The sequence below is a fragment of the Solanum verrucosum genome, unplaced genomic scaffold, assembly GCF_900185275.1.
Source record: "Solanum verrucosum unplaced genomic scaffold, falcon-dt-bn FXZP01000182.1, whole genome shotgun sequence".
Lineage (NCBI taxonomy): Eukaryota > Viridiplantae > Streptophyta > Magnoliopsida > Solanales > Solanaceae > Solanum > Solanum verrucosum.
This window is the reverse complement of record NW_026020378.1, coordinates 4,384,439-4,400,200: the sequence shown is the minus strand read 5'-3', so window position 1 is coordinate 4,400,200 and position 15,762 is coordinate 4,384,439. Positions and strand designations below refer to the sequence as shown.

General features: G+C 37.6%; 1 protein-coding gene across 1 annotated transcript; it reads left to right on the top strand.

Moving 5' to 3' along the window:
• Window positions 1-8,979: 8,979 nt before the first annotated feature.
• LOC125838619 (uncharacterized) lies at window positions 8,980-9,453 on the top strand. Its single transcript, XM_049517671.1, has one exon. It carries the CDS (start codon window positions 8,980-8,982, stop codon window positions 9,451-9,453), a length of 474 nt encoding a protein of 157 aa, XP_049373628.1.
• The last annotated feature ends 6,309 nt before the right edge of the window (window positions 9,454-15,762 follow it).

Here is a 15,762-nt window from a genome sequence, read left to right as displayed (position 1 = left end):
CTTCCTAAAAATGTTTTCATTATGTTATTTGATGTATATTATGGATGATTTGATGTTTTAATGGTGATTTTATAGTAAAAATCCACATGAACCCATGAACTACTCCATGACCCTATTTTCATGAATTTCAATGAAGGTATTGATGCAAAGTGATTTCAATTATGTATTGTGGTTATGTTAATTTGGTTATGAAACCTTGCCTTATTCATGTTGATGATAGTATATCCTAAATGTAAGTGTGAGACTTGGTTCATGACCTTGCAAGGGGTAAATTATGAAGGATTGTTCATGATTGTTGATAGTTATTGATGAACTTATGAACTCATTTAAAAGGTGAGAATCCTATGACTATTGTGTGAATTGAGGTGCTGTTGGGAGACTAATTTCCCCTATCCTTACACATGTTTATGTATAAATTGTCTAGGATGATGTTGTTGTGTTGATTGAAGGGCTAGTTCTCATGAAAACACTATGAATAATGAGGTGAAAGTTACTCACCCTAATATGATGATTCTAAGGTGAAAGGTAGCTCTCACTTAAGTGAATGTATGAGCTATTTAGTGAGTTGTATTGAACAAAGGGTAAGGTATGCCTTCACACATGTAAATACGATTCCATACTAATTATGTGTAATTGGGAAATAATGTTTAGTACCGATTGGATATGGACAATGAGGAAAAGGCCTCTCCACTAATGCAATAGGTTGGGTCATCTATAGTAAACTTATGAGATGGAAGCTCCTCCGCTAATGAAATAAGTTGGGTTTCTAGTAGAAATCTCCCTATTCCATAACTATGCGCCAAACATAGGACTTAGCTAGTGGATCCACTTAGAAGTTAAATATGATTAGTTCTACCTTTGGCAAGTAAGAACTCCTTCTTTTGTTGTGGGGTTATATGACACCGGATTCCATATAGCTCACATGGTTTATGTCGGTTATAGCTAATAATCCCTAATAACAATAAGATAATGAATATGATAGGAACTATACTATGACTTGTTAATGGGTTTACTTTGTAGGAGTGGGGGTATGGGACTTCACTCTTACATTGCACAAGGAGACTTATTAGGATGTTGTGGAATGGTTTCCTTATGGTATGATAAGATATGAATAGATGACTTTCTTTATTTTTAGTTCATGAACTTGTATAATTCCTCATTTATGACTTTGGATTATGGTAAGCTTGAAGATTATGGTAATGAATATGTAGCTTCAAGGAATGCTTAGTAAGGTTGGTATTACGGGATGCCAACCATACATTGCACAAGTGTTCTTGGAGGTTGTTAAGGTATTAATATTACTATGTTATGAGTGTATTGTGACTATAGCTTGTCTTCTATGTTTGAAAATGCATATTGGCTTTCCAAACTTGATAAATGCATACTTCCAAGAAAAATGTCATATTTAGCATATTTAAATGTTTTATGCATGTTCCCATACTTAGTATACATTTGTGCTAACCCCTTGTTTTCTACATTCTATGTGTATAGGTCCCGAACGTTGATTCATCACTTCCTTCTTCAAAGTAAAGCTTGGGTCGACTATTCCCTAAGTTTTGGTGAGTCCTCCAGTTCGAGGACCAGATGTTTATTTCAGTCTTAGTTTTAGTCATACTTTATTATGTTAAGACTTTTATTGATGTAAAGGGATAAGTCCCTAATTTCGTACTCTAATGTTTAGATAGTTTTTAATGAGACAAGTCTAGTATTTTCCATAACTCTTTATATACGGAATTTGAAGTTTAACTTTTGTTTAGAAAAGTTTTAATTTTCCGCATTATTTCTTATGACATTATGTGTATGATTATGCTAAGGGCATGTATGCGACCCCCTTCGGGGTCCACTACGCCATGTTACTTCTAAGGGGTAACCTTGGGTCGTGACAAACTTGGTATCAGAGCATAAGGTTTTGGGAATAATATTTAGGATTAATATCTCATGAAGCCACGTCTAATAGAGTCTTGTTCATGAGTGTGAAGCGCGCCACAGGTCATAGGCGTTGATCAGGCATGCACAGGCCTATAAAATATGAGTCTCTGACCCAACCCACGGACAGTAGATCCATCTATGGTCTGTAGATGGTCAAGTCATAGGTGCTGCCAGTTTTTCAGTTTTAGTTTTTAAGTTAGTGTTTAGGGGTTAGTTTAGTAATTAGTTCAGGGGTTAGGAGGGGAGATTAGTTAGTTAATTTACCTCCTATAAATAGTTAATAGACCCTAAACTAATCACTTTAACTCATTCATCTAAAGACCCCTAAATTACTCTCCAAGAAATCCTCTATCTAGAATAGACGAAGAATAAGAAGAGAAGAAAAGAGGGGCACCATCTAGGTCGATTCTCCATTGATTTCAGGATTTGTTTGGGGCTTGGATTGAAGGTATGTGAAGCTTATTCATCCATAGGTTCTTCCACCCATGGATCCCCCATAAATCCCCCCAATTGTGAACTCAGAAACTCAATTCTAGCTAGGGTTGTGATTACATTGTGGGTAGGGCTTGGGTGTGACTCCAATCTAGTGGACAACATCCAATTATGATTGAATTGTATTTGTTTAATGATATTATGATGAATTCATGTGATTTCTATGATGAATCCTAATCTAAGTTGATGAATGTGATCCTTGTGGGTTTGTGCCATTAAAGGCAAAGTTAAAGGTTCATATGTGATCTTCCTTATTCAATGTTGTGTGTTGTAATTGATCAGAATTAGGACCACGTAATCATGGATTGAACTAGACTCAATTGTATGTGGTTTCTCTTGATTTGTAAAGTTAGAATTGAACCTTTATGATCAACTAAGACTAGAATCACTTAGTAATGAAGAATATGATCAAAATACCTTGAAATCTAGGTATAAAGAAGAGATCAAGAAAGAAACCTTGAGAGTAGGGTTGTGATCCTAATAGCTAGGGCTTTAGGTTTAAGTTAATGTGATTACCTAGTGTTGTTAACTCTTTGAGAGTAAAGTCTAAAAGAAAATAGAAATCTAATAGGTTGAATTATGGTGTAAGGCCTATATTCACCTAACCTACCTTATAAATGCTTGATAGATGAAAGTAAAAGAATCACTTTGGCATGGATGGATTATCAAAGACATCCTTCCATGAAAGACAAGTGTTAAGCAAGGCTTAACACTTAAACCTTAGGGTGTATGCTTGGCTCCAAATGGATATTGACAATGAGATGCAGTGTCACACAAGATAGGGTCCGAACTCCAAGAAGAAAAGAGAACCACACCTAGTTGATATGAGGACTATAAAAGTAAAAAGGGGGAATTCTTACATAGTAGAGTGTGGTTTTCCAAAAGTTAGTTTTCATGAGATGGGAACCTTCACATAGTTGAGTTAAGGCTCTTAGTAACAATATTTGTATCCTATGAACTAAGACATTCTTAAGAAGTATCTCATAGTGTTCTAAACCATAATTGAACTAAGACTTACTTAATGAAGTACCTCATAGTGTTCAAGAGTAATAGTGGAATTAGACATGCTTAAAGTAGTATCTTATAGGTTCAACCTAATAATGAACTAAGATGTGCTAAGAGAGTACCTCATAGTGTTCTAAAGTTAAAGAGATGAACTAGGTTCCAAACCAAGATGAGTTAGCATGAGGACCTAAAGGTAGTACTTAGCATGTATAGTTTTATGGGGTGCTATGCATACACTGCACAAGTATGGCTTAGGGTCACTAAAGAGAAGTCTTGAGATAGGATTGGGATAGAGTTACCTTTTCTAGTTATAGTTGACTAAAGGTGAAAGACTCCCTTAGTTATGAGAGTTAAGCTAATAATGAGGCCAAATTAGGGTGAATATGACTAGGATGACTTTAAGGCTATGCTTAGTGTGAAGGGTATATGGGATGTTTTTTATGCATTGCACAAGTGTGTCTTGAGGTTACTTAGAAGTATGGTACCCTTATGGCATAGAGAAGCTTAGAGAGTTGACCATGTATATGGGTTAAGGTTAAAATGACATGAAGACCTAAGTCTTGTGTATGAAGGTAGACTATGCCAAAGAATGACCAAAGGGAGGTACTTAGCTTGGATGGTAGTATGGGATGCTATCCTTGCATTGCACAAGTATACTTGGAGGTGGCTTGTGAAGTAGTGCTCTTGTAATATGAAGGACTTAAGGTTGAATTGTGTAACCATGAAAGTTTTATTAAAGACTAGGCCATGAATATGATGTATCTCTTATGCTCATTAAATATATCTTAGGTGACTTGTATTTATATGAAGCTTATATTGGAGACCATGCTATGACTATAAAGATGATATTGTGATTATGTTATTGTGTCTTATGCTTATGTCTTAGGTTGACAAACCATTTGAGATGCTCTTATGATGTGTTAGCTTTCATACTTAGTATGTTTTGTACTAATGCATATTGCCTACATTCTAACCAAATGTAGGGTTGGAGGCTTGAGTTGCTTTGGAGGCTAGAGTTTCAAGGATTTAGAAGAATTGAAGAATTGGTGAGTCCTCATAGCTTCGAGGACGAACCATTTATTTCCTTATGTCATTTATTTATCTTTTAGACTTTGTATGGGTTTCGTCCAAAAGACTTTTATTCACGATTTTAAATAGATGGTTTGAGACAATGGTTTTAGTAAGACTTCCGCATGCTTTATGAAATAAGACTTTGATTGTAAAAGTTTTCAATATTTCCTTTATTTTCTATTATCTTATATTAAGAATGTGCTAAGGGCTTGTATTCGACCCCTTCAGGGTCAACTACGCTATGTTACGACTAGGGGGTGCTCTCGGGTCGTGATAAACTTGGTATCAGAGCCAGGTTTTGGGATAAATTTTAGGATGTCTCAAATCACGTCTAAGTAGAGTCTTATTCATTAGTGTGAGTCGCGACACATTTTATGAATAGGAGGCTATTGGATGCTTAGGAAAAATCTTACTTCTTCATTCTCTTAGTTGTGCCATAGAAGTTTAGCTCTAGTAGGTCCTTCTTCTAATGTTTGCCTATGATTTTTCAAGTTATGGCAAATACTAGGGCCAATGCTAGGAGAGAAGGAAAATACAATGGGGATCAAGAGATTCCTCCCCAAGTTCCACATTAAGCTCTTTCTCAAGTTCCAAATGACCCACCAATTGAAAATGCCACTCTTGAAGAGTGTAGGACTTCTATGCAACTATTGGCTCAAGCCTTGACGGCGCAAACCAATAAAGAGGTGGTGGCTCCAGCAAGCCCGATAAGGGGGATGGCTTTTTCTAGGGTGAGAGAGTTTTTAATGATGAACCCTCCTGAGTTCTATGGCTGCTAGGTGGAGGAATTCCCTCAAGGTTTAGTAGATGAGGTGTATAAGGTGATTGCCATCATGGACTTGACTTCGGTACAGAAAGCGGATCTAGGTGCATACCAATTGATGGATGTAGCACAAATATGGCATGAGAAATGGAAGGATAGTAGACCTATAGGAGATGGCCCAATAGAGTGGGAAGAGTTCAAAAGGAAATTCCTTGATAGCTTCTTTCCCCTAAAGTTGAGGGCTAAAAATGCAAGAATTCATAAATTTTAAGCAAGGGGATATGAGTGTGAATGAGTATTCACTTAAGTTAACCTAACTATCCAAATATGCTTCAACCATAATGGGGATTCAAGGGCCAAAATGAATAAGTTTGTGATGGGAGAATCTGAATTAGTGGTCAATGAATGTCGTTCGGCATTGCTTATCCCTAGTATGATTATTTCCTTTCTCATGGTGCATGTTTAATAAATTGAAGAGAAAAAACTTAAGGTAGTGAATAAGGAGAGGAAAAAAGCTAGATCCGATGATGGGAACTTTCCTAATCCTAAGTCCAATGGGCAAGGAAGGCCTAAGACTAAACCAAGGTATTCCAGCTAAGACTCTCCATATCCTAAGCCTAATTGAACCAAGTGTGGGAGAAATCATTTTGGTAAATGCCTTGCCGGCATGGATGGTTGCTATGGGTATGGTAAAGAAGGGCACCAGATGAGAGATTGCCCGGTTCTTAAGGCTAAGGGAAGAGAGGGTAAGAAAGTTGACTCTAGTGGTGTTGATGAAAAGCCTCAAAAGAAGAATAGATTTTATGCTTTCCAATCTGGAGAAGATCAAGAGTGAACTCCTCATGTCCCTTTCGGTATGTGTTTCATTCTCTAGCAAAATTCCCAGATTTCTTGTCTTTTGTGACTTGTTATGATTGGATTTTGAAGTTATTTTAACATATATGATGTTTAGAAAGTTTTAGTAGGCTCATTCCCAAGTGGGGGATTATGTGCCTATCTAGTAGGGTTGTTGTGTGCTTTATGTGTTGCCATGATTTCTTTACAAGCATGTTCATGAAAATGCCTAGGTCTTGTTAGAGAAGAGAATAGAAATCTAATAGGTTGAATTGTGGTGTAAGGCCTATATTCACCTAACCTACCTTATAAATGCTTGATAAATGAAAGTAATAGAATCACTTGGGCATGGATGAATTGTCAAGGACATCCTTCCATGAAAGACGAGTGTTAAGCAAGGCTTAACAAGTAAACCTTGGGGTGTATGCTTGGCTCCAAATGGATATTGACAATGAGATGGAGTGTCACACAAGATAGGGTCCGGACTCCAAGAAGAAAGAAGAGCCACACCTAGTTGATGTGAGGACTATCCAAGTAAAAAGGGGGAACTCTTACATAGTAGAGTGTGGGTTTTCCCAAAGCTAGGTCTCATAAGATAGGAACCTTCACATAGTTGAGTTAAGGTTCTTAGTAGCAATCTCCGCTTGAGAAGTATCTCATAGTGTTCTAAAGCATAATTGAACTAAGACTTACTTAATGAAGTACCTCATAGTGTTCAAGAGTAATAGTGGACTTAGACATGCTTAAAGTAGTATCTCATAGGGTTCAACCTAATAATGAACTAAGATGTGCTAAGAGAGTATCTCATAGTGTTCTAAAGTTAAAGTGAGGAACTAGGTTCCAATCCAAGAAGAGTTTGCATGCGGACATAAAGGTAGTACTTAGCATGTATAGTATTATGGGGTGTTGTGCAAGCATTGCATAAGTATGACTTAGGGTCACTAAAGAGAAGTCTTGAGATAGAATTGGGATAGAGTTGCCTTTTCTAGTTATAGTTGACTAAAGGTGAAAGACTCTCTTAGTTATGAGAGTTAAGTTAATAATAAGGCCAAATTAGGGTGAATATGACTAGGATGACTTTAGCTATGCTTAGTGTGCATGGAGGGTAGTATGGGATGCCTTTTATGCATTGCACAAGTGTGTCTTGAGGTTACTTAGAACTATGGTACCTTTATGGCATAGAGAAGCTTAGAGAGTAGACCATGTATATCGGTTAAGGTTAAAATGACATGAAGACCTAAGTCTTGAGTATGAAAGTCGACTATGCCCAAGAATGACCAAAGGTAGGTAATTAGCTTGGATGGTAGTATGGGATGCTATCCTTGCATTGCACAAGTATACTTGGAGGTGGCTTGTGAAGTGGTCCTCTTGTAATATGAAAGACTTAAGGTTGAAGTGTGTAACCATGAAAGTCTTATTAAACACTAGGCCATGAATATGATGTATCTCATATGCTCATTAAATACATCTTATGTGACTTGTGTTTATATGATACTTATATTGGAGAGCATGTTATGACTATAATGATGATATTGTGATTATGTTGTTGTCTCTTATGCTTATGTCTTATATTGACAAACCATTTGAGATACTATTATGATGTTGTGTTAGCTTTCATACTTAGTACGTTTTGTACTAACGCATATTGCCTACATTCTAACCAAATGTAGGGTTGGAGGCTTGAGTTGCTTTAGAGGGTAGAGTTTCAAAGATTTAAAAGAACTGAAGAATTAGTGAGTCCTCGTAGCTTCGAGGACGAACCCTTTATTTCCTTATGTCATTTCTTTAACTTTTTAGACTTTGTATGGATTGCGTCCCAAAGACTTTTATTCATTATTTTAAATAGATGGTTTGAGACAAAGGTTTTAATAAGACTTTCGCTTGCTTTATGAAATAGGACTTTCATGGTAAAAGTTTTCAATTTTTCACGTATTTTCTATTATCTTATGCTAAGAATGTGCTAAGGGCTTCTATGCGAGCCTTTCAGGGTCAACTATGCTATGTTACGACTAGGGCGTGCTCTCGAGTCGAGACAAACTTGGTATCAGAGCCAAATTTTGGGATAAATTTTAGGATGTCTCAAACCACGTCTAAGTAGAGTCTTATTAATAGGTGTGAGTCGCGAAACATTTTATGAATAGGAGCCAATTGGATGCTTAGGAAAAATCTCACTTATTCATTCTCTTAGTTGTGCCATAGAAGTTTAGCTCTAGTAGGTCCTTCTTCTAATGTTTGCCTATGATTTTTCAGGTTATGGCAAATACTAGGGCTAATGCTAGGAGAGAAGGAGAAGACAATGGGGATCAAGAGATTCCTCCCCAAGTTCCACATCAAGCTCCTCCTCAAGTTTCAAATGACCCTCCAATTGTGAATGCCACTCTTGAAGAGTTTATGACCTCTATGTAACTATTGGCTCAAGCATTGACGCGCAAGCGAATAGAGAGGAGGTGGCTCCGACAAACCCGATAATGCGGATGGCTTCTTCTAGGGTGAGAGAGTTTTTGAGGATGAACCCTCCAGAGTTCTAGGGCTCTAAGGTGGAGGAAGACCCTCAAGCTTTTGTAAAAAAAAAGTGTATAAGGTGCGTGCCATCATGGGCTTGACTTCGGTACAGAAAGCGGATCTAGCCGCATACCAATTGATGGATGTAGCACAAATATGGCATGAGCAATGGAAGGAGAGTAGACCTATAGAAGATGGCCCAATAGAGTGGGAAGAGTTCAAAAAGGAATTACATGATAGGTTATTTCCCTTAAAGTAAAGGGCTTAAAATACAAGAATTCATAAATCTTAAGCAAGGGGGTGTGAGGGTGAAGGAGTATTCTCTTGAGTTCACCCAACTATCCAAATATGTTTCAAACATAGTGGAGGATTCAAGGGCCAAAATGAATAAGTTTGTGATGGGAGTGTCTGAATTAGTGGTCAATGAGTATCGTTCTGCAATACTTATCCCTAGTATGAATATTTCCCGTCTAATGGTGCATGCTCAACAAATTAAGGAGATAAAACTTAAAGAAGTGAATAGGGAAGGGAAAAAAGCTAGATCCGATGATGGGAACTTTCCTAATCCTAAGTCCAATAGGGAAGAATGGACTACGACTAAACCAAGGTATTCCGGCAAAGGCTCTCCATATCCTAAGCCTAGTTGCACCAACTGTGGGAGAAATCATTTGGGTAAATGCCTAGCCTACATGGATGGTTGCTATGGGTGTGGTAAGGAAGGGCACAAGATGAGAGATTGCCCGGTTCTTAAGGCTAAGGGAAGAGAGGGTAAGAAAGTTGACTCTAGTGGTGTTGATGAAGAGCCTCAAAAAAAGAATAGGTTTTATGCTATCCAATCTAGAGAAGATCAAGAGTGATCTCCTCATGTCACTTTCGGTATGTGTTTCATGCTCTAGTGAATTCCCAGATTTCTTGTCTTTTAAGACTTGTTATGATTGGATTTTGAAGTTATTTTAACATATATGATGTTTGGAAAGATTTAGTAGGATCACTCCCAAGTGGGGGATATTGTGCCGATCTAGTAGGGTTGTTGTGTGCTTTTTGTGTTGCCATGATTTACTTACATGCATGTTCATGAAAATGCCTAGGTCTTGTTAGAGATGACTTTTATGCATTGTTTCCTCATGTGGTAGTGCATTTGAGTAGAATTGCATATAGGCTTCATGAGTTGAATTATAAGCATGCCCTAGTTTTGAGTTGAAAGATTTCCTCAATAGATAAATTCTTTATGAGATGAATTTTTCATGTAGGCTCCATGTGTATGTATTGAGCATGTTTTAGCTAGGAGATTTTAGTTCCTCCTTGAGAATGAATATATATGGAGTTTAGTGCATTTTGGGTTGGTAGAAGTAGTTTCCACTCCCATGTGTCACAATGAATGTGTTTAGCTCAGAATTTAAGTTTTCTTCCTTGATAGTGTGCATTAGATGTAATTCATGCATAATGTGCTGCTATATTAGATTTTAGACTTTATGAAGTGTTTAAAGTGTCATTCGAGGACGAATGTTCCCAAGTGGGGGATAATATAACACCCCGTAAATTAGATAACTGATCTAGTGAATTATAGGCTAACCTAGTGAGTTGAACTAGTGTGTTGTAAGGTCTTGTAGTAGAGTTTTGTTGTATTGTATGAGTGTTAAAATGAAGATAAATGATTCCAGTACTTAGAATGACATGTTTAGGGGTTAAAAGTCCAGGTACGACTCCCCAAGGACCACCAAATGGGTCCTTGAGGAGGACCCCAAAACAGTCCCCCAAAACAGTAAAAAAGTGTGACCTACGGTTGCAATTCACGCCCCTTAGATCAACCTACGCCCCATAGGTCATGGGCGTGGATCATGCATGCACAGGCCTGTAAAATATGAGTCTCTGACCCAAACCACGGACAGTAGATAAATCTATGGTCCGTAGATGGTCAAGTCATAGGTGCTGCCAGTTTTTCAGTTTTAGTTTTTAAGTTAGTGTTTAGGGGTTAGTTTAGTAATTAGTTCAGGGGTTAGGAGGGGCGATTAGTTTGTTAATGTACCTCTTATAAATAATTAATAGACCCTAAACTAATCACTTTAACTCATTCATCTAAAGACCCCCAAATTACTCTCCGAGAAATCCTCTCTCTAGAATAGAAGAAGAAGAAGAAGAGAAGAGAAGAAGGGCACCATCTAGGCTGATTCTCCATTGGTTTCAACCTTTGTTTTGGGGTTTGATTGAAGGTATGTGAAGCTTATTCATCCATAAGTTCTTCCACCAATGGATCCCCCATATATTCCCCCCAATTGTGAACTCAAAAACCTAATTCTAGCTAGGGTTGTGATTACATTGTGGGTAGGGCTTAGGTGTCACTCCAATCTAGTGGATAGCATCCAATTATGATTGAATTTTATTTGTTTAATGATATTATGATTAATTCATGTGATTTCTATAATGAACCCTAATCTAAGTTGATGAATGTGATCCTTGTTGGTTTATGCCATTAGAGGTAAAGTTGAAGGTTCATATGTGATCTTCCTAATTCAATATTGTGTGTTGTAATTGATCAAGAGTTAGGACCATGTAATCATGTATTGAACTAGATACTTTTGTATATGGTTGATCTTGACTTGTAAAGTTAGAATTGAACCTTTATGATCAACTAAGACTAGAATCACCTAGTAATGAAGAATGTGATAAAAATAGCTTGAAATCTAGGTATAAAGAAGAAATTAAGAAAGAAACCTTGAGAGTATGGTAGTGATCCTAATAGCTAGGGCTTTATGGTTAAGTTATTGTGATTACCTACTGTTGCTAAGGCTTTAAGAGTAAAGTCGAAAATAGAATAGAAATATAATACGTTGAACTGTGGTGTATGGCCTATATTCACCTAACCGACCTTATAAATACTTGACAGATGAAAGTAATAGAATCACTTGGGAAAGGATGGATTGTCAAGGACATCCTTCCTTGAAAGACGAGTGTTAAGCAGGTCTTAAAAAGTAAACCTTGGGGTGTATGCTTGGCTCCAAGTGGATATTGACAATGAGATGAAGTGTCACCCAAGATAGGGTCCAAACTCCAAGAAAAAAGGAGAGACAGACCAAGTTGATATGAGGACTATCCAAGTAAAAATGGGGAACTCTTACATAGTAGAGTGTGGGTTCTCCAAAAGTTAGGTCTCATGAGATGGGAACCTTCACATAATTAAGTTAAGGTTCTTAGTAGCAATCTCGGTATCCTATGAACTAAGATATGTTTGAGAAGTATCTCATTGTGTTCTAAAGCATAATTGAACTAAGACTTACTTAATGAAGTACTTCATAGTGTTCAAGAGTAATAGTGGACTTAGACATGCTTAAAGTAGTATCTCATAGGGTTCAACCTAATAATAAACTAAGATGTACTAAGAGAGTACCTTATAGTGTTCTAAAGTTCAAGAGAGGAACTAGGTTCCAAACCAAGAAGAATTAGCAAGAGGACCTAAAGTTAGTACTTAGCATGTATAGTATTATGGGGTACTATGCATGCATTGCGCAAGTATGACTTAGGGTCACTAAAGAGAAGTCTTGAGATAAAATTGGGCTAGAGTTGCCTTTTCTAGTTACAGTTGACTAAAGGTGAGAGACTCCCTTAGTTATAAGAATTAAGCTAATAATGAGGTCAAAGTAGGGTGAATATGACTAGGATGACTTTAAGGCTATGCATAGTGTGAAGGGGAGTATGGGATGCATTTCATGCATTGCACAAGTATGTCTTGAGGTTACATAAAAGTATGGTACCCTTATGGCATAGAGAATCCTATAGAGTTGACCATCTATATGGGTTAAGGTTAAAATGACATGAAGACCTAAGTCTTGAGTATGAAGGTAGATTATGCCCAAGAATGACCAAAGGGAGGTAATTATGTTGGATGGTAGTATGGGATGCTATCCTTGCATTGCACAAGTATTCTTGGAGGTGGCTTGTGAAGTGGTGCTCTTGTAATATGAAGGACTTAAGGTTGAAGTGTGTAACCATGAAAGTCATATTAAAGGCTAGGCTATTAATATGATGTATCTCCGATGCTCATTAAATATATCTTATGTGACTTGTGTTTATATGATGCTTATATTAGAGACCATGCTCTGACTATAATGATGATATTGCGATAATGTTATTGTCTCTTTTGCTTATGACTTATGTTGACTAACCATTTGATATGCTCTTATGATGTTGTGTTTTCTTTCATACTTAGTACGTTTTATACTAACGCATATTGCCTACATTCTAACCAAATGTGGGGTTGGAGGCTTGAGTTGCTTTGGAGGCTAGAGTTTCAAGGATTTAGAAGAATTGAAGAATTGGTGAGTACTCATAGCTTCGAGGACGAACCCTTTATTTCCTTATGTCATTTATTTATCTTTTTAGACTTTGTATGGTCTGCGTCCCAAAAACTTTTATTCATGATCTTAAATAGATGGTTTGAGACAAAGGTTTTAGTAAGACTTCCACTTGCTTTATGAAATAAGACTTTGATTGTAAAAGTTTTCAATTTTTCCTTAATTTTCTACTATCTTATGTTAAGAATGTGCTAAAGGCTTGTATGTGATCCCTTTGGGGTCAACTACGCCATGTTACCACTAGGGGGTGCTCTAGGGTCGTGACAAACTTGGAATCAGAGCCATGTTTTGGGAAAAAATTTAGGATGTCTCAAACCACGTCTAAAGAGAGTCTTATTCATGGATGTGAGTCACAACACATTTTATAAATAGGAGGCAATTGGATCCTTAAGAAAAATCTCACTTATTCATTCTTTAATTGTGTCATAGGAGTTTAGCTCTAGTAGGTCCTTCTTCTAATGTTTGCATATGATTTTTTAGGTTATGTCAAATACTAGGGCTAATGCTAGGAGAGAAGGAGAAGACAATGGGGATCAAGAGATTCCTCCCCAAGTTCCACATCAAGCTCCTTCTCAATTTCCAAATGACCCTCCAATTAGGAATTCCACTCTTGAATAGTTTAGGGCTTCTATGAACCTATTGCCTCAAGCCTTGACGGCGCAAGCCAATAGAGTGGTGGTGGCTCCGGCTAACCCGATAAGGGGGATGGCTTCTTCTAGGGTGAGAGAGTTTTTGAGGATGAACCCTCCTGAGTTCTATGGCTCCAAGGTGGAGGAAGACCCTCAAGCTTTTGTAGATAAGGTGTATAACGTGCTTGCCATCATGGGCTTGACTTCGGTAGAGAAAGTGGATCTAGCCGCAAACCGATTGATGGAAGTAGCACAAACATGGCATGAGCAATGGTAGGATAGTAGACCTATAGGAGATACCCCAATAGAGTGGGAAGATTTCAAAACGGAATTACTTGATAGGTTCTTTCCCCTAGAGTTGAGGGATAAAAATGCAAGAATTCATAAATCTTAACCAAGGGGGTATGAGGGTGAAGGAGTATTCCCTTAAGTTCACCCAACTATCCAAATATGCTTCAACCAAAGAGGGGGATTCAAGGGCCAAAATGAATAAGTTTTTGATGGGAGTGTCCGATTTAGTGGTCAATGAATGTCGTTCGGTAATGCTTATCCCTTGTATGAATATGTCCAGTCTCATGGTGCATGCTCAACAAATTGAAGAGGAAAAACTTAAGAAAGTGAATAGGGAGGGGAAAAGAGCTAGATCTGATGATGGGAACTTTCCTAATCCTAAGTCCAATGGGCAAGGAAGGCTTCGGACTAAACCAAGGTATTCCGGCCAAGACTCTTCATATCCTAAACCTAGTTGCACCAACTGTGGGAGAAATCATTTGAGTAAATGCCTAGCCTGCATGGATGGTTGCTATGGGTGTGGTAAGGAAGGGCACAATATGAGAGATTCCTCGGTTCTTAAGGCTAAGGGAAGAGAGGGTAAGAAAGTTGACTCTAGTGGTGTTGATGAAGAGCCTCAAAAGAAAAATAGGTTTTATGCTATCCAATCTAGCGAAGATCAAGAGTGATCTCCTCATGTCACTTTCGGTATGTGCTTCATGTTCTAGCAAAATTCCCAGATTTCTTGTCTTTTGTGACTTGTTATGATTGGATTTTGAAGTTATTTTAACATATATGATATTTAGAAAGTTTTAGTAGGATCACTCCCAAGTGGGGGATATTGTGCCTATCTAGTAGGGTTGTTGTATGCTTTATGTGTTGCCATGATTTCCTTACCTGCATGTTCATGAAAATGCCTAGGTCTTGTTAGAGATGACGTTTATGCATTGTTTCCTCATGTTGTAGTGCATTTGAGTAGAATTGCATATAGGCTTCATGAGTTGAATTATGAGCTTGCCCTAGTTTTGAGTTGAATGAATTCCTCAATAGATAAATTATTTATGAGATGAATTTTCCATTTAGGCTCCATGTGTATGTATTGAGCATGTTTTTGTTAGTAGATTTTAGTTCCTCCTTGAGAATGAATATATAGGGAGTTTAGTGCATTTTGGGTTGGTAGAAGTAGTTTCTACTCCCTTGTGTCACAATGAATGTGTTTAGCTCGGAATTTAGGTTTTCTTCCTTGATAGTGTGCATTAGATGTAATTCATGCATAATGGGCTGCTATGTTAGATTTTAGACTTTATGAAGTGTATAAAGTGTCATTCGAGGACGAATGTTCCTAATTGGGGGATAATGTAACACCCCGTAAATTAGTTAGTTGATCTAGTGAATTATAGGCTAACCTAGTGAGTTGAACTAGTGTGTTGTAGGGTCTTGTAGTGTAGTTTTGGTTTATTTTATGAGGGTTAAAATATAGATAAATGGTTCCCATACTTAGAATGACAGTTTAGGGGTTAAAAGTTCGGGTACAACTCCCCAAGGACCACCAAATGGGTCCTTGAGGAGGACCCCAAAATAGTCCCCCAAAATAGTCAAAAAGTGTGACCTACGGTTGCAATTCACTCCCCTTAGATCAACCTACGCCCCGTAGGTCATAGGGGTGGATCATGCATGCACGTGCCTGTAATATATGAGTCTCTGACCCAAACCACGGACATTAGATCAATCTACGGTCCGTAGATGGTAAAGTCATAGGTGCTGCCAGTATTTCAGTTTTAGTTTTTAAGTTAGTGTTTAGGGGTTAGTTAAGTAATTAGTTCAAGGGTTAGGAGGGGCGATTAGTTAGTTAATTTACCTCATATAAATAGTTAACAGACCCTAAACTAATCAATTTAACTCATTCATCTATAGACCC

Bases quoted from the DNA above. Each gene is read 5' to 3' on its own strand.
- LOC125838619 (XM_049517671.1), top strand. From the start codon at position 8,980: ATGAATAAGTTTGTGATGGGAGTGTCTGAATTAGTGGTCAATGAGTAT.